The sequence below is a fragment of the Tiliqua scincoides genome, chromosome 4, assembly GCF_035046505.1.
Source record: "Tiliqua scincoides isolate rTilSci1 chromosome 4, rTilSci1.hap2, whole genome shotgun sequence".
Classification (NCBI taxonomy): domain Eukaryota; kingdom Metazoa; phylum Chordata; class Lepidosauria; order Squamata; family Scincidae; genus Tiliqua; species Tiliqua scincoides.
Genome location: NC_089824.1, coordinates 205,914,291 through 205,941,662, shown reverse-complemented (window position 1 = coordinate 205,941,662; position 27,372 = coordinate 205,914,291). Strand labels below are relative to the sequence as shown.

Below are 27,372 nucleotides of genomic sequence, written 5' to 3'. Positions count from 1 at the left end.
GTTTAAGCAAGTTTTATATCCTGTAAGAAGAAAATACCTGTGAAAGTCCAGTACCTTCAAAACCTAATCCCCTTGTGGTTAACTGCATGTAGATCCTACTGATTTCAATAGTGTTTACTCTCAAGTAAGTGTGAATGATACTGCTTTCAAATGAGAGAACCAGTGTGGTGTAACAGTTTTGAGTGTTGGACTAAGATGAGAGAGACCTGAATTTGGGTTCCTATGCAGTGTATTAGGTGATCATGGACCAGTCAACCTACTTGATCACAAGGGACGGCTGCAAAGATACTGGTAGTTCAGGGAAAAACCACCCTGAGTTTCTCGGAGGAAGGGTGGGATAACCCTGTATAATAACAGCATATTCAAAGTATATCATACTTCATAGCCAGTTGCCACAATCCTTGCAAGAGCTCTCTAAGGTTGGTTACTGCTGTGATTCCTCAAATTGCAGATGGTAAAATGATCAAGAATGGCTTGCATCATTAAGCCATACTAGATTGTGCTTGTGGGCTCATGGAAGAGATGAGAGTTTGGTCCAGGTACTTCCTGGGTCATATCTTTGTCTTTTAGCCCCTACACTAGTGGTTCCCAAACTTGCTGTGGTGCTTGGGTCCATGGCATCCTCTTGTGACAGTGCTATAGCATGAGATTTTGTGTGATCTCGGTCCTGTGATCTGGGACGAAGAGGCTGCATGGCACCCTTGTGAGTGTCCTACACTGACCCTATGTAGTCCTAGGACCTCTGTCAGAAATGTACTTACTCCTAAAGAAATATCAATGGAAACAAATATGCATGGGGTTGAGGTCTCTGTGTCAGAGCACCTGGCTGTGTGTCGAATAATGGCTAGCATTTGTCTCCTGTTTTTTGAACAGCATTTCATAAATGTTGGTGCCCTTATCCTGCAAGGTAAGTATTGTTTTACTCATACTGGAGAGGGAGTGACTTGCCTAGGACAACTTAGGGCCCAATCCTATCCAATTTTCCAGCACTGGTGCAGCTGCAATGGAGTCCCAAAGTAAGGGAACAAATGTTCCCATACCTTGAGGAGGCCTCTGTGATTGCCTCCCCAATACAGGAAGCAGTGCATACACCATTGCCACAGCAGTACCTGCACTGGAAAATTGGATAGGATTGGGCCCTTAGACTGCAATCCTATACACACCTTCCTGGGAGTAAGGCTGATTGAGCACAATGGAGCTTATACCGAGTAGGCATACATAGGAGTGTGCTGCTATAATACATGGCAGAGCTGAGAGTTGAACTAGGGAAGTTTCCTTTGCACCTGAGTCTCTTAGGCAACTATGCCACACACACTCTGAATCCGGCTCAAAGCTGGGAAAGGCTTCTCTTTTGCTGCCAATTGTTTACTCTTCATTGTTATTGCAATGCCTCAAGTCTCAACTTGACACCTGTGAAAAGTTTGTTTTGTGTATTTACGGTCACAGGGCTTTGGCCAAATCATGCAAATATCAAGGAAAGTAAGGCTGTCATCCTAGATGTCTTGGTGCACCAGGAAGCTAACACTTCAGCGATGCTTTTCATCCTAAACATATTTACTCAGAAGTTCCACTAGTGTCTAATGAAACTTACTCCTTAGGAAGTGTGCTTAGCTGCATCTTTTAAAGAATTTTGAGGTCTGCATTCCAAACCCATTCCAGGGGTGCCCAAACCCTGGCCCTGGGGCCACTTGTGGCCCTTGAGGACTCCCAATCCTCAGGGAGCCCCCAGTCTCCAATGAGCTTCTGGCCCTCCAGAGACTTGCTGGAGCCCATGCTGGCCTGATGCAACTGCTCTCAGCATGACAACTAACTGTTCAACCTCTTGCATGAGCTGTGGGACGAGGTCTCCCTCCACTGCTTGCTGTTTTACATCTACGGTGCAGCAGCGGCAGCAAAGGAAAGGCTGGCCTTGCTTTGTGCAAGGCCTTTTATAGGCCTTGAGCTATTGCAAGACCTTCATTCATTCATATAAGTTCCATCTCTAATATATTCATTTATGTAAATGTATTCAAATTTGAAATGTGAATTAATTCTTTTTTTGCCTGGCCCCTGACACAGTGTCAGAGAGATGATGTGGCCCTCCTGCCAAAAAGTTTGGACACCCCTGCCTTAATAATACACAGGGATGCTTCATAAGAGTATTTCTTTCCTCTTTTAAACACATCTTGTTTAGTTTGGTTAGTGCAGCTTGATGCTGTAGAAGGGAGGAACTCTGTGCCTGCCAAAATTTCCTCTTCTCTGAGACTCTTATAGGTATGTGAACATGTCCCCTCCATCCATGAAGCCAACTGAAGCAGTTGAGATAGGCAGCAGATTGCTGGGGTGCACTCACCTACTTGCTGCCACTGCTCCTCCACTCCTTCTATTCCCTGGATTGGAAAAAGAAGTTGGGCAAAGAGGAAATTTGGGAGGAGGGAGTTGAGTTAGAACACTAGAGTGGGAGAAGCCGAGACTGGTACATCATTGGGTAAGAGGGGGCCAGGCTTCAGGAGGTCTTGTGCCTTGGGCTTCAGGAGGCCTTGGGCCAGCCCTGCATTTATTATGGTAACAAGCTCTTTCCTCAATTTTGAGAAACGGTTTTAATTATTTGTTGTTAGTGACCTGATCTTTAAGATTGTCTGTTTGGAAGTTACATTGATTCAGTTTGGATCTGCTTCTAAGTAAAGGCGCTGACTGTTTGAGTGTATAACTACATGTTGTGAGGCAAACATGGAGAAGCTTGTAATGTGGTGGCTGGGGGACACTCGCGGGGGTACATTTGGTTAAAAAGAGGGATACTTATACTGTTCTTGCTTTTTGATTCTCCCCTGCAAAATGCCCTCCATCAGTTTTATTTTAAACTGTACCAGCACTGCCACAGCTGGTCTCTGGAACTGGTAGAAAGCTCAGTGGAGAGAAGAATGACTGGGGACGGGATTTGCAAAGGACAATTGACACAAGTGGGAAGGGTTATGCCCTCCCTTGTACCTGCTTATTTTACCCTATAGATGTCCTTACCTCTACATCTCTAAGGGAAAACAAGGTGGGTAATAAGTGTCTGTGTTTAATAGCCTGGTGACTGCTGAATGTCCCCCTGCAAATGTTTTGGAGCATTTGATTGCCAAGATAACAAGTAGTTGTGTGACTAGGCTGCAATTCTGTACACACAGTTCTTGGGTGTAAGGTCCTTTGAACTTGGTAGGACTGACAGCACAATCCTAAACATGCCTACTCAGAAGCAAGTCCCACTGGGCTTAAAACTTCCAGGAAAGTGTGTATCAGATTATAGCCTTAGAATTTCTGAGTAAGTATACAGAGGATCACATTTTGGAATTTGACTAGTGTTTCCTAATCAGTTGGTGGTGATCATGGGTGGTGATTCCAAGTCTCTTAACATTCTTGTTCAGTTTTGTTTTTGTTGCTGCTTTTACAGAATGTCTCTCGGCAAAGGCTCTACAAGGTCCAAAATGTCAGTGAAATCTGCCAAGATGTATCCCTCCCTCCAGAAAGGGGCAGTCATCTGGGACCCTAAGCCAGAACAAGTGAAGAGAGTCTTCGAGGCTTTGAAGAAAGGACTTCAGTAAGTATCTCACTTTTTTCTTCCCTCTACATTCACAATACTTTCTAATATATGTATTCTAAAGGCATTTTTACCCCACTTTTTCAGACCAAGTTGTCTGAGGGTGTCTAGCAGGATAACACAATAAAATTACAGGAGTGGATAAAACAGCACCATAAGTTTCAAGATTCAGTTGTTTCTTAAAAACCTTTTGGAAGAGGAAGGTCTTTGCAGTTCACTTACAGCCCAATCGTATCCACACTTTCCTGGGAGTAAGCCCCATTAAACTCAATGGGACTTGCTTCTGAGTAGACATGCGTAGGATTGCGCTGTTAAACACAGATGGACTTTATTGAGGCTGGTGTCCTTTGGAGGAGTGATCGTAGAGAACTTAAGGCATATTTGTAATATACGTATTTACTAGTAGCAGAAAGTACTTACTGATTTTCAACAACAAAAAATGTGCGAAGTGATTTAACATAGTGATATAAATAAATGGTTCCAAAAGTGCTCACAAAGGATGCAGATGGAACATCAGTTAGAAAACTCAGTTTTTGCATGATAAGGGACATTGCGATTCCCTTCTCAATACAAGAGTCAAGCTCTGTACCCTCTATAAACACTTATAAGTCTGTTTATAATGCTGGACTTCGGGATTGAGCTAAGCAGCCCTTCTGTATAAGAGCTTACAATAGCCTCTGCCTGGTAAGTGTTCTGTGACAGCGCTAATTGCTTGGAGAGTTGTATTTTAGGACCGTTGGCCACTAGGTATTCCCAGTGGTGGTGTGGAGACTCTCCCCAGGTGATAAGAACATAAGAACAGCCCCACTGGATCAGGCCATAGGCCCATCTAGTCCAGCTTCCTTTATCTCACAGCGGCCCACCAAATGCCCCAGGGAGCACACCAGATGAAGATGGGCTGCATGGCAAGCCGCTCCAACTCTCTGGTTTTTACTTTTGTTAGTATCCATTCTGATAAAGGGTATTATGTAACTCAAAGACTTGCTTGTGGTCCCCGTCCAACCCTGTGGAACATGACTGGTGGCTAATAGCTACCAACTGTCCATATTGATTCAAGCAAGCATCCTCTAGCCATTAATATCCATTGTGCAAATGGATTATTATTATTTTTACTGTTCTTGTGACAACCTAATGGTCACCTACATTTGATCTTCAAAGAATGTGTTGCTCACAGATTGGGAAGTGGTGCCCTGTTTCAGTTGTTCTCATGTCTTCCACTCTTAACATCGGGGGGGGGGGAGTTCTCCCCAAACACATGCCAAGATCTAAATACATCACAGATACGTTTTTGGTTTTTTGAAATTTGTTCTGGGCTAGTAAGTTCTGTACCCTGAAACACTGCTTGCTTCATTTACCTTTTGGCTTTGGGTTTTATGGTAATCAAATCTTTATTTCAGTAAGTTTTCAGGGTACTGCTTCTTGGAGTGCAAAAATATTTATACAGCCTTGGAGACCACTATACTGTCTTACTGGCAAGTAATCAAAGTGGCTGGGTTGTGGGGGGCTGGTGTGACTCGGGTGGGATTGTCTTGCACTGGCTAGAAAAAAAATACCCCCAAAAGTAATTTTGAAAAGGCACAGGCTGCTTAACGTAAACACAGTGACTTGTTTAGGTTCTGCATCTTGTAAAGCATCACTGACAACATCCTTTTTAAATACAAGAGAAGAAAATTGAGTTATTTATGTCTGGTCTGAATTAGCTTGCAGAGTTAGAGGAATGTGAACCTACAAGGTTTGCCCTCTGGGAACTAGCATGAAGTTGGAATCTGTAGCTGTTCCTTGTACTGCTTGGGTCCCACAGGACCCAATAGGAGTTAAGGGAACAGAACCGTGCAGGATCAGGATTCATAGCAAGGTAGAAAGAAAACAACTCCCCCCTCAAGTTTTCCTGTTTGGCAGCTCAAAAGAAAAACTGAATGTTACAAGACTCTACTGTACTCGGCTGAAACTGTTGAGGGGACAATCTCTTCCAATTTTTCTTTACTCCCACCCCACTGGAAGGATAGTGGTCTTTTCATTGGTTCTTGCAAATCCTGAGAACAGCTATAAGAAGATAACTTCTGCCTAGCCCACAGGTGTATATGTTTGATCCCTGTTGTGTATATGCAACATTAGGCAGAAATGTTAAAACATGCTTATGAAAATAAATGGAAAGTGGTTTGTGTGCGCAACCTCCTGATTCTAGAAATGGGTTATGTCAGAATGCCAGATGCAAGGGAGGGCACCAGGACGAGGTCTCTTGTTATCTGGTGTGCTCCCTGGGGCATTTGGTGGGCCACTGTGAGATACAGGAAGCTGGACTAGATGGGCCTATGGCCTGATCCAGTGGGGCTGTTCTTATGTTATTTTGTTCTTATGTGTGGGGGGAGGTGGAGGGAAGGGGAATGGGGCTCCATGTTTCTATTCCTGAGTGCCACAATGAAGAGGTAGCCATAAAGTATAAGGGTGGCCCAATCTTCTCAGTGTTGTGAAGCGGTAGCCTTAGTGGCCTACCCAGTTGAATGACTCTTGCACAGGCTAGTGGCAAGCATCAATGGGTATGCTTTCCTTTTTCCCTGCCTGGTGGTGGTTTCACAGTGGTGATCAGTAAGAACAACAGCGTCTACTCTCATGTAACTGGCTGGCTGCAGGGCTAGGACCTTTTGACTCATGTGTAGGATGGAGCTAGCCAGCAGGGATTGATGCCCAAAGCTACATGAAATACTTGTGTGCATTCAGGGCAATAGTAGGCCTAGTGGTTCAAGCACGCGCATAAGCCATTTCTGCCCAATGTTGCATATACGCAACAGGAACCAAATGTGTCCATCTGTGGGCCCGGCAGAAATGAGTTAATAAAATTTGCCATCAGACTACCCCAGGGTTGCTGAAGACACTGCATTCAACTGTTGCTAGAAAGCAAGTTTAGACAGTGCCAGTGGGGTGCAAGAACATCCAAATGTTGAGTGTGTGAACGTCCTAATACTATAGTATTCCAGAAAATGACCGCTGCAACCCAGAAGCCCCGCTTTCCACTTCTCTTTAAATCTGGTAACATGAGAGCCAAACTGGACATGATGTGGAATATCTGTGATTGATATGTTCCATGTCTGTCTTTTTCAAGAAGCGACCTCAGCGGTTCCCAGTTTGAGTGGGGGCTGTGGCGGGGGGAGGGGGAGTCTAACCCTTTCTCTCCTTGCTGCAGCCCCAGTGCAAGCTACCGGCAAAGCTAGGACTAGCCACAAAAGGGAAAATGTATGGCACACATTGTTTTCCTTTGCATGGATAATTGCAGGTTTAGGGGAGGGGAATTGAAGTGAGGGGGTTGGCATGGGGCAGAGTCTTTCTACTATGATCTCTCACCCTGGGTCCACAGGGCCCAGTGAGCCAAAATGGGCCTGCTGCAGTTGGTTTTTTGGAAACGGGTGCTGGGAATTGTGGAACTCTCACAATTATGTTTTGTTTGGACCAATTGGCCTGGTGAGCCAAATCAACCTGTAAAGATTTCCTGGAGTGTACCACTTCAGGCGATGGCAGGGGAGTGTTGTGTGTTTGCTCCCCCACAAAAAATCCAATTCCCCAATGCAGGCTTGGCTGCAAAATGAAAACAAAGGCTCTTATGGTATAGAGTATTTAAGATGTGTTGCAAGGCAATGTAATACAGGTGAACTGAGACAAAGTTTCTATGTGATGTGGCATTGATTGGATGCAACTCTCAAAGATTTATGAAAATGAAGTATTTTTTTAAAAGATGAAAAAAACCATCCAGAGACAAGGTTAGTGCAAATTGGTATGCTTGTTTCCTGTGTGCTGAATATCTGCAAGGGGTCACCTGCTCAAATGCAGCTGTAAGCATGTCGGCGCTCCTTGCCGGTATTCCACTGAGCACAAAAATGTGAGGGATTATATGAGTTGGGTGAGTATCAACTGTGTATTCTGGAGTTCTGAGGAGGCTGATTGGATGCATTCCCATATGCCCTTCCTTTCCATTCCATTCAGGACAGACAAAAGAAAAGGAAAAATAAAAAGTAAAAAATAAAATATTTCTTTACTCAGCATGTGGTTGGTCTGTGGAACTCATTGCCACAGGATGTGGTGATGGCATCTGGCCTAGATGGCTTTAAAAAGGAATTGGACAAATTTCTGGAGGAAAAATCCATTACGGGTAACAAGCCATAATGTGTATGCGCAACCTCCTGATTTTAGAAATGGGCTGTGTCAGAATGCCAGATGCAAGGGAGGGCACCAGGATGCAGGTCTCTTGTTATCTGGTGTGCTCCCTGGGGCATTTGGTGGAATGCATGGAAAATGCATGGGAGAATCGGGAATGGGTAAATCGGGAATGGGTAAAGCTAAGCAAACCTTCCTCCCACCTGCTTTTTTTTATTAACCGGTGCATTGCCCTCCAATTCCTGCTCAGTCAACCTGGGTTTGGAGATGTGTGTTTGCCAAGGGGACAATCCTCAGGTGGGCAGGTGGTGCTGATATGCAGTACATATCAACTCGGTTCCTCTCGGGAACCAAAACTTCTGGAAAGGTTTTTTTCAGTATCTTCTGTCATAACTGACAAATCATGATTGACAAGTATTTTAAGTCACTGTGTTAAGGATTGTGGTCATACTCTTTTGATTTCTGTGGTTCATTAACTGGGCAGCTTGGTTCACATACCTGAATCACACCTAAACTGAAAAGGTCTTGCTTTTAGAGTTAATGGAACAGTTCTCAAAGTACACCTGCTTATGATTGGGCTAGAACTCTTTCTCAGATGCTTATGTTGGATTAATCTCCTCTTCCTCTAGTGAGTACCTGGAAATGCATCAAGCAGAGTTGGACTACCTGTTGGAATGTCACAAAGATACAAGAAGAAACTCCAGGCTGGTAAGAAGCTTTTCTAACCAAGTTTGATGAGTAGCTGGTAGATTCTGTGACGCACTTAAAAAAATTCTATTTATTTAATGGGGGGAGTTCAGCATATGTTTAGGAATATGTGTTGAAATCAGTGGGACTTTTGTGTTTAACTTTGGCAAAGTGTCCTGTATGCAACTTTGATCCTGTATATGTGCAATTTACACAAGCCGCATAATGCTAAGAATTTTGGTATATAACTAAAAGGTGCTGGATTATTCCTAGTTGCGTGGCAGCAATACATGGAAACAATGTAATTAAGCTGTACTAAGTTTGGCACATTTCTGTTTCAGGCTTTCTACTATGATTTGGATAAGGTAAGAAACTGGTTTGTAGCTGATCCTGTCAGCAAGTAACAAGTTTAAGAACTGGAATAAACATACCTACAAATCAATGTGAAACGTATTAATTATTTTGCATTTATCTCTCACTTTGGACCCAAGGTGGCCCAAACATCAAACAAGGGGACTTCCTACTGCAGCTTACCTTGTATTCCTTAGAACTCTCTAGGAGTTTGAAATCTGCAGTAAGTTCTTGCAGGGGAGGGAGGCCGTGGGGGCAGGGGGAAGGCAGTAACATGATCCCCAGGATCGCACCGCTCAGGGCGGCTGCAGGGACTGGGGTGCACCCACCAGTCCCTGCAGTAGCCTTCCCGGGGTGCGGGGAGCCCTGCGCAACCTTCAGCAGGGCTCCCCAGGTCAGGAAAAGTGAAAGCGGAGTGGAAAGTGAGTGTTGGGAGAGTTAGAACAGACAAAGAAAATATTTCTTTACTCAATGTGTGGCTGGTCTGTCGAACTCCTTGCCACAGGATGTGGTGATGGCGTCTGGCCTGGGCACCTTTAAAAGGGGATTGGACAGGTTTCTGGAGGAAAAATCCATTATGGGTTACAAGCCGTGATGTGTATGTACAACCTGATTTTAGAAATGGGCTATGTCAGAATGCCAGATGCAAGAGAGGGCACCAGAATGAGGCCTCTTGTTATCTGGTGTGCTCCCTGGGGCATTTGTGGGCCGCTGTGAGATACAGGAAGCTGGACTAGATGGGCCTATGGCCTGATCCAGTGGGGCTGTTCTTATTTTCTTATGTTCAGTCCCTGTAGTAGCCTTCCCGGGGTGCGGGGAGACCTGCGCGAGCGCCTCAGGTCAGGGAAAGTGGAAGTGGAGCAGTTGTGCTCTGCCTCCGCGAAACAGGAAGCAAAGTGTGATCGCTCCACTTTCACTTCTCCTGACCTGGGGAGCCCTGCAGAGGCTCGCGCAGGGCTCCCCGCACCCCAGGAAGGCTGCTGTAGGCACTGGTGGGTGCACCCCAGTCCCTGCAGCCCTGTCAGAAGTTAAAGTGGAGCGATCTGTTTTGTGATGCTCCAATCTGAAAACCTCTGCCTTGGAACTCAGATGTCTAGTGAAACAAATGGTTCTTCTGTACATTCTCCAGTGTTGACAGTGGTGGCCTTCTGTGGCAGGGTGTTCCATCACAGGGGACCACAACAGAGAATTTGCTGTTCCGTGTGTTCATCAGTCTGGCTCTGTTGAGTGAAAGCACATGGAGCAAGGCCACCATGGAGGATCTCAATATTTGAGTCACTTCGGGCCCAGTCCTATCCAACTTTCCAGCTCCAGTGCAGCTGCAATGCAGCCCCGAGGTAAGGAACAAATGTTCCCATACCTTGAGGAGGCCTCTGTGACCGCCTCCCACCACAGGATGCAGTGCAAGCCTCATTGGCACAGCTGCGCAGGCACTGGAAAGTTGGATAGGATTGGGCCCTTACTGCTATGTGCTTGCTTTTCCTAACTAAAATAGCAGTTGCAGGTGGTGGTGGTGGTGGGGAGAATTGCAGTTGAAACCAAAGCATAGAGGAGGGTTTTAAAACCCTTTGCTTCCACTGTGGTGCAGATCCTGACTGGATCCTGCTGCAGCAGCGATTTCAGTTGGAAGAAGCAAGCACACGGGGGTGGTGGTGGTGGTGGTTCCAAACTATACATGTAATGTCACATATAGTATGACCTTAAGACCCCGTTTTCTTATTTTGGGTTTTTTTTTTTCTTGGACTGCAGAAGTCTAGTGGAAAGGTGGGTGGTCTTTGGGAAGCAGGGTGCTCTTGAATTCTGCCACCACAATACATGCATTTTGTGTCTGGAATACATTATGCAAATTGGCATGTGTAGATTTAATATGCATGATTCATGCAGTCTGAGTAACTGTAGAATTTTTGTGCAAGAAAGAGACGAGAACTGTGACAAGGACTGTCTTCTGATGTAAAAAAGCACTGATGGATTAATCCATTAAATTTGCATATGGGTTAGAAACGATAGTCCTGGAACAAGAAATATACATTTCTAGTTTTTTAAATAGTGCTTGCATGCATGTGATTTGCCTTTGCCCTGGGGTGAGTCCCTGTGGGCCTGGTGGGTCAGCTCTGACCAGCAGCAGGGATATTGCTGGTACAAGTCTGTATTGAAGCATGAAGACAGAGCAGGCCCAGGAAAGGGGTCAGGATCTGGCAGTTCCCACTCCTCCTGGACCTGAACCGACTTTCTGGGCCTGATCTGCCCCTGTCAGCAACCTGTTCCTCTTGCCCAATTCCCTGGCTCCCTGCCTCCCTCCTAGGCTATGTGCAGCCTTACCTGAAACTGCAGGTGTCTGGCATATGTTGCTGCATGAACCTGGCCTATCTCCCCTTCCAACAGCGTACAGGATGTGATTTCCAGTAGAGTGACGTTTGCAATAGCCATAAAACATGTTATGTCAGTGAAACGTGCCCTTCAGATTGGGCCCTCTAGCTTGGGTATACCTAGTCTACTGTATGTTAACACTAAGTTGGTTACAGGTTTCTTGTGGATAATGTAACATGAGAACAAATTCTGCACTGCCAAGCAATGTGATATTTAGTCTGCATGAGTAACTTTTCATACTTTCCTTTCTTCCTCTTGAAAGCAAATCCGCTCTGTTGAAAGGTACATAAGAAAACTGGAATTTCACATGAGTAAGGTAAGAGTAAATGTTCTCTGCCTATTTAGTATAAATGAATCTCAACATATATTTTTTCTGTGTGTCTTGTTTGAGAGGAAGTGGCATTGGGTGCTGTCTGAAAACCATAACCAGTTTCTTTGCAAACGAGGGAGGTGATTAGGTTTTTTCCTCTTCTCAGTGACTTCATTCATAGTGATTATTGAGCCCAAGTCCAGCCTGTAGAACCAGTTTTTCTGCCCTGCCAGCATATTTGTGGGGGAAAAAAAAACAGCTTGAGGGGAAGGAAGAAGCCACAGTTTCTAATTCCGTGGCAGCTCGAAGGCCACAAACCACCTGCGTGTCACTGTCTGGTGCCTCAGGATTCCAGGAGTTACTAGAAATAACTTTTCAGTATATAGGGCTGAGTTTGTCTTTGTGACACATAGTCAGATTCAAAAATAACAAAACAGACAGCATCCTGCCAGAATAACTGTTACCACTATATCTTCCTCTACAACCCAATAACAGCGGAAACTGCCTCTGTTAAATCCTGGATTTGAATTACCAAATTACCATTTTGTAGTGTTTATTGAATACTCCGTAGACTTTGGCCATATTGGCTGCAGTGACACTAGCTAAGCAACTCAACAAAGAGAAGATTCTCTCTCTAAAGCTGTGTCAACTATTGCATCATTCTGCAATTCGTTGGTTCCAATTCAGCAACACTAATGCTGAGTATAGTGGTAACAGAAACATTGGTGCTGCACTTCTGGGGCACCTGGGACAAATCCCTGCACTATGCTCCATGCTCCAGTGAGGTCCACCTGGCCTCAACCTTGGTATTGGTTGGGTACAGAAGTTGAGGCCAGGTGGACCTTCTGATAAGCTCTAGCCAAGGGCCCAAGCCCAGCTTGGCTGACCGATGATGCTACTCCTACATAATATGCATGGTTATACAGCATGGCATAATGCACCAAATTTGCATTGGAGAGACCTGTGCATGCTTAACTTCATGTGGAAAAGATAAGTACTATGGATTACACTCGTATTTGGCAGAAAACTTAGTGTTTATTAATTTGTATAGACCTAAAATAGCATAATTCTTTCATTGAAACACAACATCTTCCAGCTAGATCCCATGTGTTTCTGTACTTCCCCCATTGCTTCTCTCTCTTCTTTTAAGGTAGAAGAACTATATGAGGCTTATAGCATCCAGTGCAGACTGCGAGATGGTGCTTCAAACATGAAACATGCTTTTTCCTTGTCTCCTTCCACAAAAGCATCCAGAGAGAGCCTGGTAGAACTTTACAAGAACCTCCAAGAATGTACAGAGGTATTGGTGTTTTGTATGTCCCAGAGGGATCTCTTTCTCCGCAACTAACAACCCAATCCTATAAGCTCTTTGTGCTGGTGGAACTAGTGTTCCACCAACACTGGTTACTGAAAAACAGCCGTAAAAAGTGCTTTAGCAGCACACTGCTTGAGCACCAGTGGGAAGGCTGGAGCATTTCTGTTTGTGTTACCAGATTGCTGGTTGCATGTACATGTAAGCTAGTAGAGGTGGGGGAGGGCAGAATGGGGGGGTGAGGGTGGGAAGGCTGTGGGAGAGCTCATGCTGGAGCCTCTCCCTTGTGGCAACAGCCTCCCTGCCCTCTTTCTCTCCCTGGACTAGCACCAGCAATTTCTTTGGTGCAGGTCCAAGAAGACTCATTGCAAGATGGGAGACTTTCTGAGGGGACAGGGGATTTAAATCCCCTCTTCCTTCAGAAACCTCCCCCCCCCCCGGTACTATGCATGTCTTTTTGCCATGGCTGCGCAAGGGGGGAGGATAGGATTGGGCTCTAAGAGAAAGCAGTGTACTGTGTTGGTTGATTTGAAATGTTCTCCTTGTAGAAACCACCTTCAGAATAAATATTTAAATTTATGAACTGCACCAACTAATATAACAATGCTCTGAAATGCGTGCTTGCATCACTTGCATTAGATTTCATGCAGATGAGTGTGCAATGTGTTAACTACTCAGCTTTGGAGTTTAAGTCTTCCCAGATGTAGACAATTGGGGCATACTTGCGCTATAACTATGTACTACTCTTACACCAATTTTACACCAATTTAGTAGTTGTGACACCCTCCAGTGAATCCTGGGAATTGTAGTGAGTGTACTGACCTGTGTTAGAGGTTGCTAGTCTCCACCTCACAGAAATACAACTTGCAGAGTCTCTTAGGGAGGCCAGTTTACTATTTAAAAAGTTTGAATCTATTGTGTTTGATGTGTAGACAGATCTGGGACCCCATCCCAAATCCCATCACTCCTAAGCAGATGAAATGCCAGAAGCATTTCTGTAGTTATTTAAACAATAAGAAAGGTGTTGCAAGCCTACCTGGAGAAATATATATAATTTAAGCTTCCTGGACATTTTTTTTTGCAAGGTTTTTGTGGTTTTTTTTTTTTTTTGTTTCCAGGAAAGGGAGTTCCTTTCCAAGCATGTTGTGTAGGTTGTAAGTCTGCCAGCTTTCTGCCTGCTGGGGTTGTGGTGAGCTTATGGGCACAGAGCCATGCTGATAAATAAACATCACTATGTCCTGGTTTCATTTATGTCATCATTGCTCTCTCTCTTAGGATATGTGTCTGATTGAGGGGACACTTGAAGTACATCTGGGCGAGTTTCACTTGAAGATGAAAGGTAAACGGAACTTTTCTTTAAAAAAGCATTGGGTGGAATTGGGAATAAAGCATAAATATTGAGTCGGAGCACAGAATTGCAACTTCCCTTGAGATTAAAATCAGGATTTCCAACTGACCTTTGACTTTTGTTCCGAGTGCAGCCATAGTTGATGTCAACTGACTTGCATCAGATCCCCCTTCTCTTTAATGTTCTGAAATTTTCCCATCTTTCTTTGTGGGACCCAATGATATGAATACAACTCTATTACCATGTATCTGAGCATTATAGGAAAAACCATGAGTGGGTTGGCTCTTGCTCTCTGTTCCCACATTTCTGGCAGAACTATTGTGTCTCCCTTTTGATGCCTGACACTCCTACTGGATCTTCCAGCAGTAATTGAGCAGCTTCCAGCTACTACAACTTGGGTTCAAACCCCACTTTGTTGGTTCCAGAAGTAAAGTGTTAACCACTTAATAATGTTAATAAATACTTGGTATTATTTGGCCAACAGTCTGAGGCAAAGAAGGAAGGCCCATAGCCGGGAAGACAGACCAGGGACAGACTGGACTTGCTCCCAGTGTGGAAGGGATTGTCACTCCCAAATCGGCCTTTTCAGCCACACTAGACGCTGTTCCAGAACCACCTTTCGGAGCGCGATACCATAATCTTTCGGGACTGAAGGTTGCCAACATATTTGGAAGTGTCGGAGGGAGTCTTGTATTGTTAATATTGCAGCAGACGGGAGAGGCTGAAACTGAGACATGGCTTGTCGGGGGCCACTTGGAAGAGCCAAACTATATGTTTCACAGAAGCCCATGCAAATTACCCCCCCCCCATTTTTATACAATAAAAAGTATATACTAGAGAGTGAATTTGGAAGTAGAAGAAGAGTAGGTGCTTTAATTTCTCCCCCAGTTCCCCCCCCCCCGATAGTCTGGGAGCAGTGTTTTTTTGAGAGGGGAAGTCATTGGCAAGGAACAGATTAAATACGTCCTCCCCAACCTGCCTTCACTCACTCAGCTGAGGAGGGGATGGTACAGAGAACTCTCTGCAAAGTAATAGTCTTCATTCAGGCTTTTGGCCACCAGCTATGCTAGATCTCGGAAAGACATCTTGTGTAAGAAAAGTGGTTGGCTTGTGTTCTGGATTGCTGTTTACTTGAAGGTTTATTTAAAAACAAAAGTATTTGCCCCCCAAATGATTTTCTTGTGCATAAATCCTCTCTGTGGCCTTTTCTTGAAGGGATGATAACCAGAATAGTTGCTTCTGAGACCTCTGATTTATGTTAATAGCTTCTTTTCTTGGACCTGATGAATGTTAGACATTCTTTTCTTGTTTTGTGTTTCCAGGGTTGGTGGGTTATGCACGACTCTGCCCAGGAGACCAGTATGAGGTATAGTATTTAGCAAATCTGATGCCTGAGGCAACTGCTTCAGTAGGCCCTGCATTCCACCCAGTAGTTTGAAGTGGTGCAGTCCGATTTGCCTCCTCATTCCCATCTCATTCTGCTGTTTGTAGACCCAGCAAATTCTTGTGGTACCAGAGTGTGGTACCCACAATTCTTGTGGGAAGCTGGTCTTGCCCAAACAAATGCAAGATCTTTTTATCTGGTCCTTCTAGAACGTCTGACTCCCTAGGCAAGCTGAGCAGACCACATGCTAGCGACTGAATGTCATCCCATGGCTGGACTCCCTTCCAGTATCTAGTCTCTTGGTCTTGTGTCTCTTTAGGTGTTTGTACGGCTGGGGCGGCAAAAGTGGAAACTGAAGGGCAAGATTCTGACAGATGACAGTCAAACGTGGGATGAGGAAGAAAAAGTTTTCATACCCAGCCTCCATGAGACATTTGAAATCAAGGTAGTAAAGTATGTGCAGTAGACTGGATTTGGAGGCTCTTGGTTAGCAAAACTTGGTTTTGGTTAGCAAATGTTTAGTGCCCTGGACCAGCCTTTCTTTTTCTGCTTCTGTCTTTGGCACTTGATTTTTGTTCTCCCACAGGTGTTCTTGCTAATACAGTGTAAAACATTATTATTTATAGAATTTATATCCCGCCTTTCTATCCCAATAAAGGGCACTCAAGCTGGCTTACAAATAAAACAATACTAAAAACATTGATATATGATGGATATATTGATCCATGCCCCCCATGTCAGCATAGAAAGGTTCCCTGAATAAAAAGGCCTTAAGACCCTGCAGAAAGGACTCTAAAGAGGAAGCTGTTCTTGGTTCCAGGGGGAGAGAATTCCACAGATGGGGAGCCACCACTGAGAAGGCCACCACCCTTTCTTTCTTGCTGCCATCCCTTTCACCTCTGCTGGTGGTGGCACAATTAGAAGGGCCCCCTCTGACGACCTGAGAGGATGGGTTGGATTGTATGGATGGAGGCAGTCCCTCAAATACTCTGGACCCAAGATGTATAGGGCTTTAAAAGTCAAAATTAGCACTTTGAATTAAGTCTGGAAACAAAATGGCAGCCAGTGTAGCTGCTGAGGAAGCGACCCAACGAAGTCGAAAACCGCTTTGTGAACTTTTTGTTGAAAAGCGGTATCTAAATACTGTTGTTGTTGTTGTTGAACTGATGAGCCCCAGCAACCGCATGGGCAGCCATGTTCTGCACTAATTGCAGTTTCTGGATTGTCTTCAGAGGCAGCCCTACGTAGAGTGCGTTGCAGTAATCTAAACATGGAGTAGTTCAAATTGTGCTGCTTAGTGGTCCTTGAATTGGTTGGAGAGCCTGTATCTCAAAGGTCTATCATTGTATTCTGAATGCTAGAAACAGATTCATTAGTGCTATTTGCACGATTTCCCTAGCTGACAACTAGAATCTAGTTGCAGAATCTGTACTGAGATAATGGCCAACGTATCTGCTAGTAACTGTAACCATGAGGTCTAGAAGCAGAGGTTTAACAGTTTACTGACACCAGATTACTGGTGTTTTGGGGCAAAGCTGTGTATCCTGTAGGCTTATACCATAGTCTTTTGAGACTGAAGGTTGCCAACCATGGCGTATCCCATCCATCCCTGATGGCATATCTGTTACTACTACTGCCACCAGTACTAGAGTGGAGTTGGCTGAGCCATATGGACCCCCTGGTGGGTATGTGCTCTTGGCTTTGGCCAATCTCCAACACCACCTCTGTTTACCACAATGTTAGCTCAGATTTTTTTAGGATGCTGTAAGTAGCACTGTATAACAGGACATGTTGTGAATGGCACATTTTCTGGACACAAGTAACAGGGTGTATAGTACATCTTATGTTAACTGCTTAGGTTGTGCCCTTGCCAGCTGACTTCTTCCAGGGCTTGGTGTAACAAGCTATTTCCTGATACATTCCAGTGCTGGTCTTTGTATGTGTGCACTCCACAAGCACAAAATTTAGTATACATGTTGCAAGTATATGCCTGTTCTATCTAGTCATGGTAAGGCATCTCACAGGGAAAGTTATGAAGCATTCCTGATACAGAACCACAATCTGGAAATTGAGACCTAGTTAGGGGTGCAGGTAACACCTGGCGTTCCCCAAATTGACCTGTGAATTGGCAACTAAAGTGACGTTCCAGTCTTAGAACTTAATGAACAAACTTGATAGTCATTACCCTATTAGCTTAAGTTGGAGTTAATTCACACATGCCTTACATGACTTGACTTGTCTGCATCTGATGTACATATATGTGAACTGTCTCCATTGAAAAACACTGTAGTAATATGAAAATTCTGCCTATAGTAGTAGAAGAGAGATGTCCCATTTACATGAGCAGATCATTACTTGTTGAGTTCATCAAGTCATAAGCATACACGTGTGAATCAGTTTCAGTCATGTTGGACTGAACTTGCAACTTGGTCATGTGACACATCCTGGATACTCAGATTAACAATTTGGCAGGACTTCTTGTCCGTCTAGTTCTAGTTTATGAGCAGTGACTAGGGGCACAAATGGGTCCAGTCACCTACCTGAAGCACTAGCATGCTTGTTGGAAGCTACTCAGCACCTATCTTTTTGTGCATCTATAGATGGGCATGTTCTTGCTTGATGTAGTGCAGAGCAAATCTAGTTGCATGACAAGATGCCATCCAAACTGGGTTTGCAATAAGCCAACTTGTTTTGAAACAAGCCCCCCAAAGTTTGTGTGAATTGGCTTTTTCTTGACATATGAAGTTTTCTGGAGTGACAGCCTGTTTGGATCTTTTGAACTCTGCAAACAACTGTTGCAACACTTCTTTCTGGCTATGTGTGTGTGTGTGTGTCACTAGGATGGCGGGAAGAGGGTTACAGGAATTCCTGATCCCTCTCCAGCAGAGCTTTTGGAAATGAGCTTAAAACGTTCTTTCCCTCACCCCCTTGCTTCATGGTGAGAGGGTAATTGAGATGCACTGTACAAATATGTTGTGAGAAAACATGCAAGTTGTGAATAATGCCAGTGAAGATGAATCATCTTCTCCTAATTCAAAAAAGAAGTGATAGATTTGGCTTTCATGTTCTTGGCTAATCTAAAATCCCACATGTTAGATTCTCTGCTTTTCTTAGTCCATAACACTTTAACCATCTGGGGTAAATTCACATGTGTATGTTATCACTCGACAATCACAATATCAATTGATGACTTGCATGTGTGAAATGGCCATCGTAATTAGGGGCGTGTGTGTGTGGGGAATTTTTTAACCCTTCTCCACACTGATTTCCAAAACTGAGGGCCCGATCCAAACCGGGCCTTGGGCCGGTGCATGTCCCTTGCGTCGGCCCAAGGCTGTCGTGGAAGTGCCGTAAAGTGGGGTTAGGCCGACACACGGACATGTGCCAGCCTTCCCACGCTGACACAGGTCCCAGGAGGCAGGTAGGTTGCGTTGGCCGATGCAGGGGTCTGGGGGAGGCGTAGGGAGGGTGGGGAGGAGGTGTTTTGGGATGGGAGGGGGTGAGCAGGAGGCAGGGCCAGGATCCAGTGGTTATGCTGGATCCTAACCCTGTTCCCGGGCAGCTCAGGGCAGTCCCGGACTGCTTGGATTTGCACCACCTCTTGAGGTGGCACAGATCTGAGTAGTCCCATTGGGGCTTCTGCGGCTTTACCCAGGATAAGGGGAAGCAATTCTCCTTGCCCCAGGCTGAGCCGCTTGCAGCCCCAATCCTGCCTTGGATGCAGCGCAGGCCTGCTGGCTTGCCTGCTCCAGGGCAGGTTAGGATTGCACCCTAAATTGTCCCCTTTGAACTACTATATGCCTTATTGCCAGATGAATAGGACAGCTACCTGTATACAACCTCTTGCTTGTTCTTTATGTTCCACACCAAGTTAGCTGTAAATGTCCTTATATAAGTGTGGGGTATTGCTATGAATAGGATATCTACCCTTCTAAGTTCTATATTTGTGCTATCTTCATAGATGAGTCTTGGGGATTCTAGCTTTGTGAATGTGTTGGGGGTTCCTATCAGTGTTCTTAACTCCCCTCACTGAATTATTATATGCAGTGTATTAGTTGTACATGTCTTGTCTTCCTCCTATGTGGACCTGAATGGGGATGCACATAGGGTTTCCAGTGGGATACCCATGCAGAAACTGAGCAAATCCAAACTGGCTTAGCTTTGTCAGTGGTGTTACTTCAGACCATGCTGCAGTTCACAGAGGGGCTCCTGGGGAGAGGCAGTGACTGGTTTCATGGCTGTGTTGTAGATATACCCTGTGTACTCTCCAGCTGTTGTAATTGTGGGCTCTGTTGTTCTCTGTGTGTGTGCAGGTTTCTGGTTTGTCTTGAATCTATACTGTATATATTGAAATCTTATTTTAGTAATTATTTTTAGGCATCAAATGCATCCATTGATGGTATTGTCAGTACAAACTTTTGCTCTCTAAATTGTATGAATAAACCTTTTAATTTTTCAAAATGCCCTTGGGCAGAACATTCTGTTGACCTTGCTACCATACTGTGACAGTCTTGTTCACATAACTAATATACACTGGACCTATTTTTTTCTGCCCAATGCTTTGAGGGGGGAGTGCCACAGTGGCTGCTCTTGTGGTAGCTATCTGAGTCAATATCTTCCTCTGCTTTGCAGGTCACAGAACTGCGGGGACTGAGTACCCTTTTGGTTGGTGTGGTGACTTGTGACAGCATAGACTTCTTCATGACTAGGCCACGAGTCATCATTGTGGATATAACTGAACTAGGTACCATCAAACTACAACTGGAAGTCATCTGGAAGTAAGTACACTGGTCTGAATGTCAACGGCCAGATTACAAATGAGTGGGGTATAGCAGAAGTGACTGAGTGAGTGTATTGATGGCCATGTTGCTTTTATGATTCTCCCAGAATTTAGGTTGGAGGGAATGGCAAAAGGCCCACAACTTCACAAGGAAAAGAGAACTTCCCAAGGTGGAAAACTGAGTGTCAGCATTCTAAAGTTGCATCTCTTTTAGGATTTTGTATGCAATGACCTGGCATTCTTGGCCGCTAAGTGGTTTCCATATGTTATGGAGCTTAATCATGCATGATGAGAGAGAGAGAGAGAGAGATTTGAGCTGTAAAATATACTTATGCTATAAAATATAATTCTCACTCCAGCTAGCTCTCTGGAGAAGTCAGCTTGCTCTCTGAGAAATCCAAAGGTGACCCCCCCCCCCGCTGTTCGTTGAATCTTACAATTGGGAAAGGGGTCAAATTATATTGACGACGCTTCATATCTTCACTCTCTCTTTGCCTGCAGACCAAGCACAGCTTAGGTAGCAAAAACTGCAAGTGTTTTCCCTGACGTTCCTCAGCTTTATAACTGCATCCTTTGGAAGAATGTGTAGGGGGGGTTGGAGAAACGAACATTCAAGTTGTGATCCTTGTTTGGTCTCTCTCTTAAAATCCTGTTCTTAGCTGTTTGTTACTGGTAACTCTAACAGCAGTTGCGTCTGGCTTCAGTTTTTAAAACGAACTGCTTTGGGTGAAATGGATGCTCGCATTGCTTGTCCTGTGGGCGTGCCCATACAGATACGAAGAATGGACTCTTATAGTGAAACCAAGTTGAAAGCTTTTTACAAGGCGAAAACACAAACATTTGACTAAAGCTTAAAAAAGGGGGACGGGAAGAGCACCACCTGAAACAAATTGCTTAGCTGTTCATCAACTTTCCTATATTGAATCTCAACCTAATGACTGTAGTGGATTCTGAGTGTGCGTGTGCACCATTGTAAAGTTCTATAACCATTTCTGGGTAAGCACACTTGTGGCACTTCAAAAATTCACCAACAGAGACTGTGATGGGCTTCTTTGCTTTTTAACTTTTTAAGAGCCTCTTTTGTAGCCATTTGTGGTAAATGGTTTTCTATTAAAGACAGACTTGAAATGCTAAAGTTGTTCTATAGTCACCGCTGTGCATAGCACACAAGAGTACAGTTATTTCTCCCCCCAAGCGAAAGAGTTTTTTAAAAAACAAAATTGTGACCTTAAACTTTTTAAACATCTACTCTGTAAAGAAACAAACTTCTGAAATCATTTTGCTTCCCTATGCATAAGGATGATATTTCCTTGACCATCATCTTGTACCTCCAGAGGATAGATCTTAAATTCTGCTAGGGTCTTCACCTTCCCCTGCCTGCCTTTCTGAATGCTTATTGGGGGATACACACTTCAGATACAATTTCAGGGAGCACCTGGACAGATTTTCGGGGTGTTGGATGTTGGCTACTGCCTAAATCAGAGTTAGCTTGATTGTTTAACTACATTGTAAACCTCTATTGAAGACTAGCTTTGTGTCTGCTGGCAGAAATACTATATTGAGTCAATTTGTGTAGCGAACAGCAGAGAGTTTAATTGATTCAGAGGCTCCCATTTTCCTGCCAAAGTTCTACAGTGAACTTTACAATTTCTCCTGAGTCACCTGGTGCTTGCCAATCCTTCTCTTTCATGAGGTCTTTAAATTCAGAAGTGTGTGTGCCAGATTCCCTAAAGGCTGAATTCTTCTCTATGCATACAGAGAATCTAAACTTAAATGGGGGACACTTTGTGGCAACTTTGGCAAGCATTTGTATAAATGTTCTCACAAGACAAATGTGCATTCAGAAGTTGCACAAGAGACAAGAAAAATGAGTCAATATATATTTTATGGTGATGTCCTAGATGTCTATGAGAATATCTAGGAGTCTGTCTACCTACTGAACTGCTTCAGCAGCATTGGCTAGGGGAGAGAGATCACCAGAAAACTGAGAGAGGAGAAGAGACTGTGTTGGGGAGCCTGTAATCTTTCAGCTGGGATAGGGCCTGCCCAAAGTCTCTTCCTAGGAGCAGGAGTAAGACCCGTAGGATGGAAAAGGCTCACTTGATACAAAGTTAAGGGCTACTTTGACAGCAGTAGCCATGAGCCTCTCTTTATTGCTGCCTTATCTCCTATTTGCATGTTTAAAATGTTGTGATCGCTACAGCTTTGTCTTCCAGCTGATGCTGTGGAAGAAGCTGCCGGTTATACAATTGTATAACTGTTCAGTTTCAAGAATCCCATCCCCAAAAACACTTTAGGAAAAGAAACTGCTGCAGCAAAAGAGACACATTGGCATTCTGAGGCACTGGCATTCTTCCACCAGATACAGCCCAGCTCTATGGCCACAATTCTATACAGTATCTCACTAGTTTTTATTTTGTTATACATGTACACATTTTTCTTCCTCAAAGGGAGCTTGAAACAGCTTGCATATGGTTTCAAAGTGGCTCTCATCCAGGCTTTGCTGGGGGTCAGGTTCTCTTCAGTAGCCAAACCTTATTCAGAGTCATATCTCCCCCACAACACTGGTGCAGCTGTGCCAACAAAGTGTGTACTATATCCAGTGGGGGCAGACTGAGAGGCTTTGGAGCGAGGTTTTGTAACCCTTCTGCTCTGTAATGGGTTTCCTTGGACCTGCGCAAGCTCCATAGTTGGTGCAGATCTGAGGAGAAGAAAGCGATGAGGCTGAGAAAAGAGGGGATAGGATCTGACATGCATCAACACCATTGGATCCATCCTGCAGCCTTCCTGCCCCCATTCCTCATTGTCCAGTTTTATCCACTCCTGCCCCCTTTGGCCTTTCTCTGGTGGTCATGGCAAGTGTTTCAGAGTGCTGCCAAGTCTTGTGGCAGTGCTCTGAAGATGGCTCCTGACAGAGACCTCCACGTGCTGTTGGTGGCCATTTTGCAACAGTAGAACTCTGTTCTGCTGGCACAAACACTTCCTCATGATAGCCCAGTCCTGCACAGAGCTGTGCTTTTAAGTGTAGTCCATTTTTTGGATCATCAACAGTAGCAAATAATTCCATTTGGCTACCTTCACGTGGCAATTGCTCTGAGGAGAACTTCTCCCCAGGGAGCCCTGGGAATTGTTGGCCGTTGAGGCAAGTGTGCTGGGGTTCCAAGAAAGGATGCCTGTCAACTAAACTTCTGTGCTGCTTAAATTATGTCTCTCTGTGTTTTAAAATACATCATCGGAACCTGTTAATAAATGAGAACTGTGAGGGGATTCCCAGCTTTTTGTGATGGAAGCAAGACAGAAGGGTGTTAATCTCCAAGAACAAACTGTTGTAAGGCCAAAATCAATTTTTCTGAGAAATGTTTAAATTGATGGCATTTTGTGAACTAATCTTTATAGGAATTCTAGGAACATTTTTGCAATACTGGAGACTTTGTATTTGCACCAAGGAGGTTCTCTTGGGACCTTGTTTGCAAAACCAATGTGATTTTTTCCTAGCAGCTTGTTGGCTCTTACTTGTAATGAAACAAGGCTGCCTTCTAAGTTCAATAGGTAATTTTATATTGTAAAAGATAATTATTTAAAACCAGCAATTTTTTTTACTAGTTTTTTAAACCTTCTTTAATTAGGAGTGGAGAGAAGATGGGTGAGAGAAGCATATCCTGTAACAAAGGAGGATAAAAGTCTTGTGGCACATCTATTAACCAACAAAGTCAGTGTGAATTCGAACTCGTAACAGCTGTTAGATGTAGTATAGCATAACCTGTATTAAGATGTTGCTATACTCCTTTGGCCACATTCAGATGTAATAACTATGGATGGTTTGTGTGCTTCTTCACTGTCCCCTGCCCCATTGATCTTTTGTACATGGAAGGGGGAAGAAGTAATTGAAAGTTTCGTTTCATGGTTTGATACAAGCGATAGTTTCTTGTCTCATCCAACCTTGGCAAGCTGAGACCCCTCCCCCTGTAAGTTAGCAAACCGGTATCTGATCCAGTTATAGTTTAGTGCCTGTGCCTTCACTGTACTTACTGATAATTTTTCTGCTTCTACAGCCATCTGGTCAAAAGTTTAAAAGGTTTCATGAAAATGCTAGAACAGAATGAAGGGTTGGCAATAAAGGGTTGGCAATAAAGGGTTTGTATGAAAGAACTCATATTTGCACTTTTTTTGCTATCTCTGTCTGGCTACTCTCCTGCACATTTTTTTTTTTTTGGTAGGAGGGGGACTTCCTGCTTTGCATGGCAAACAGGACTGCTCTGGGGGCACCAATGTTATGGTGTGTTTCTTAAAAGTATCGTGTATCTTCAGGTACCTATGTGTAGAGAGATATTCAAAAGTTCCAGGTAAGAAAAATCTACTGGGTCAGGCCGAAGACCCTTCTAGACCATTGTCCTTTTGCTCAGAGTGGTCCATCCAGAAAGCCCTCAAGCAGGAGCGAGAGGCAGACTTCTCTTCCTCCATTGTTCCCTTGACATTTAAAGACATGCTGGAAGCAATCATAAGTAATAGCCACTGAGAAATCTATCAGAAGTTTCATTTTCAGAAATATGTGTATAAATGTTTTATGTATGTATGCAACCTTCAGTCGCGAAAGACTATGGTGGTTCTGGAACAGCGGCTAGTGTGGCTGAAAAGGCCAATTCACTGGCTATGGGCCTTCCTTCTTTGCCTCTTAGCCTCAGACTGTTGGCCAAGTGTCTCTTCAAACTGGGAAAGGCCATGCTGCACAGCCTGCCTCCAAGCGGGCTGCTCAGAGGCCAGGGTTTCCCACCTGTTGAGGTCCACTCCTAAGGCCTTCAGATCCCTCTTGCAGATGTCCTTGTATCGCAGCTGTGGTCTACCTATAGGGCGCTTTCCTTGCATGAGTTCTCCATAAATAAATGTTTTTCTCCATAAAATAAATGTTTTAAAGATGTATGTATATCTATACTAGCATCAAACCATTGTTTCTACATTAATTATAATGCTTTTCAACAAAAGCATTCAAATAGGGCTCTGCATAGCTAAATAAATGGTTCTTTGTCCCAAAAAGGCGCACAGTTTAAAATGCTATGAAGATGAACCATGGTGAGGTGTGTACACAGCAATTGTATGTTTTATTGCTCAAAGTGTGGTACTCCCACCAGTCAATGGGGCCATGACCCCAATAAAGTAGGCCACGGGGGATCCACTGCCAATCCTTCTGTGACTTGATCCCACCAGCCCCATTTCCCCCAAACTCTTGTGTCTTTACAACAGCCATGTGAGGTAGTAACCTGAACAGGGTCTATCTTGAGAGCTGTGTGTCAAGGCAGTGAGAAGAGGCTGTGAAGGATTATATCAAGAACTCAGTCTGATAAGGCAGGCCCATGATTGGATTGGATCCAAGCCCTTTCTTGCACAGGCTCTGAAAGCTTGCCGCGACCCCTTCAATGAGGCTTCATGACCCCATTTTGGTTTCAACTTGAAGATTGAAGAACACTGCCCTAGGTGATCACAAGACTTGATTTATGTGCCTTTGTACATGCTTGGGTGCATGCATGCACCTGTGGGCACATGCTGGTGATCAGAGCTGCAGCCTCCACTCAGAGATAAATTGAAGCAATTTGTAAACATATCTCTCTCAAAGCTGTTTAAAAAATATTTTTTTACACATTGGTAGTAAACTGAAATGCAACTGTTGGAAATGAACAATTAAATTTTATGAAGGTCTGGCATTTGGAACTGCAGTGCCTGTTTTGGATGGAAGTGTCTCTGTAATTTGGAGAGCTCCTGTTAATTTGCCATCTGAGAAAAACCAGATGGACTGCTAATCTTCCTGTAGTAGCTCACTTTAACAAACTCCAGCTGTGTGACATGGTCTCGTTTTAGCTAATTAACCTGCATTAGGCTAACATGGCAGGGGTGTTACTGCCATGATGTTATTTACTTATTGTCTACATTTGTACCCTGCCTTTCCTGGACAATGGGGGCACCCTACATGACTACAGCACCTTCAAAATGAAGAACACTGCTGAGAATGGACTGTCTTCAGACTCTATCCAGGCTTCTTGGACAGAGTACAGAAATCTCTAAGCATAATTTAAGACATAAGCAGATCTAGTTTGAAAGCAGTGGGACTTGGATGGGAGAGTGAAGCACAGCTTGGGGAATATTCATAGTATGCAGAATTCTCCCTTCCCCCCCAGCAAGATTATCATTCATTCAGACAAAGTCCTATGTCTGAGATTGACTTTATTATTTTTGGACACACATGCCTCAGTTGTGCATGTTTTAGGTGGAAAAGCAGCATATAAGTGTTAATAAAGACATGCAAATATCTCTTGATAAGAATGGATGTGTCTTTTGATTGCAAATATACATTCAGCCCAACCCCAGAAGCTGAAATAGTTACCTTTGTCACAAAATAAGCACGTGTGGCCATGTTCAGATGATGATGGCTTTATCTTAAGCCACTGTTTTTGCCTTTTGTTATGATTACTGAGCAAAAAAACAGTTGGGATGGGGGTAGAGAAACAAGACTGGCCCAGGTTGAACCAAACAACTGAATGTGGAGGTTTCAGATTTACATAACATTGTGGCCTGGTGCATATGTGAAGATCCCACTTTTGAACCCATAGGTAGTGGAAACAAGTGGCAGTTTCATGCATTCCCTCTCTGCTTGTTTATAAATTATTTTTATCTTCCGTGGGAGTTTTCACTATGGCTATAAGTGTACATCTACACTTATTTGCATCACAGTTAATGATAACAAGGTTTCTTTTTAACCAGAGCTTTTTAACCCTGGTTGTCAGGGGAAGGGTGAATGGAATATGACCCCCAAAAGACTGAGGGCTGCAGGAGGCTGCTTGCAGTCTACTCCAAATAGCTTAATAATGGTTACAGTGCAGGAAGGTTATGTCTGTACTGGTTCTATATACATAAATATTTATTAGTCAGCGTGGAATTTAAGCACAGAATTCAGTAGCCTAAAACACTTTCCCACATTTTTCAACAGCCTAAAGCATCTTATATTTTCCTTGTTAACATCCCACATTTCTAGCTTTTGGGGCTAGGAAAGTGTGCATGGAAATAGAGAAATATCTTGTGATGTAATAATAATAATAATAACAGGTATTTATATACCGCCTTTCTTGGTCTTTATTCAAG

General features: G+C 44.0%; 1 protein-coding gene across 1 annotated transcript in view; it reads left to right on the top strand.

The window, feature by feature from the left end:
• The window catches only part of RIPOR3 (RIPOR family member 3), a 115,236-nt gene that overhangs the window by 63,463 nt on the left and 24,401 nt on the right, over positions 1-27,372 (top strand). The window contains exons 4-12 of the mRNA XM_066624846.1: positions 3,413-3,559; positions 8,335-8,413; positions 8,734-8,757; positions 11,373-11,426; positions 12,571-12,720; positions 14,008-14,071; positions 15,403-15,446; positions 15,784-15,909; positions 20,097-20,242. Coding sequence (XP_066480943.1) covers positions 3,413-3,559; positions 8,335-8,413; positions 8,734-8,757; positions 11,373-11,426; positions 12,571-12,720; positions 14,008-14,071; positions 15,403-15,446; positions 15,784-15,909; positions 20,097-20,242 — 834 coding nt within the window. The remainder of the gene's footprint in view (positions 1-3,412; positions 3,560-8,334; positions 8,414-8,733; positions 8,758-11,372; positions 11,427-12,570; positions 12,721-14,007; positions 14,072-15,402; positions 15,447-15,783; positions 15,910-20,096; positions 20,243-27,372) is intronic.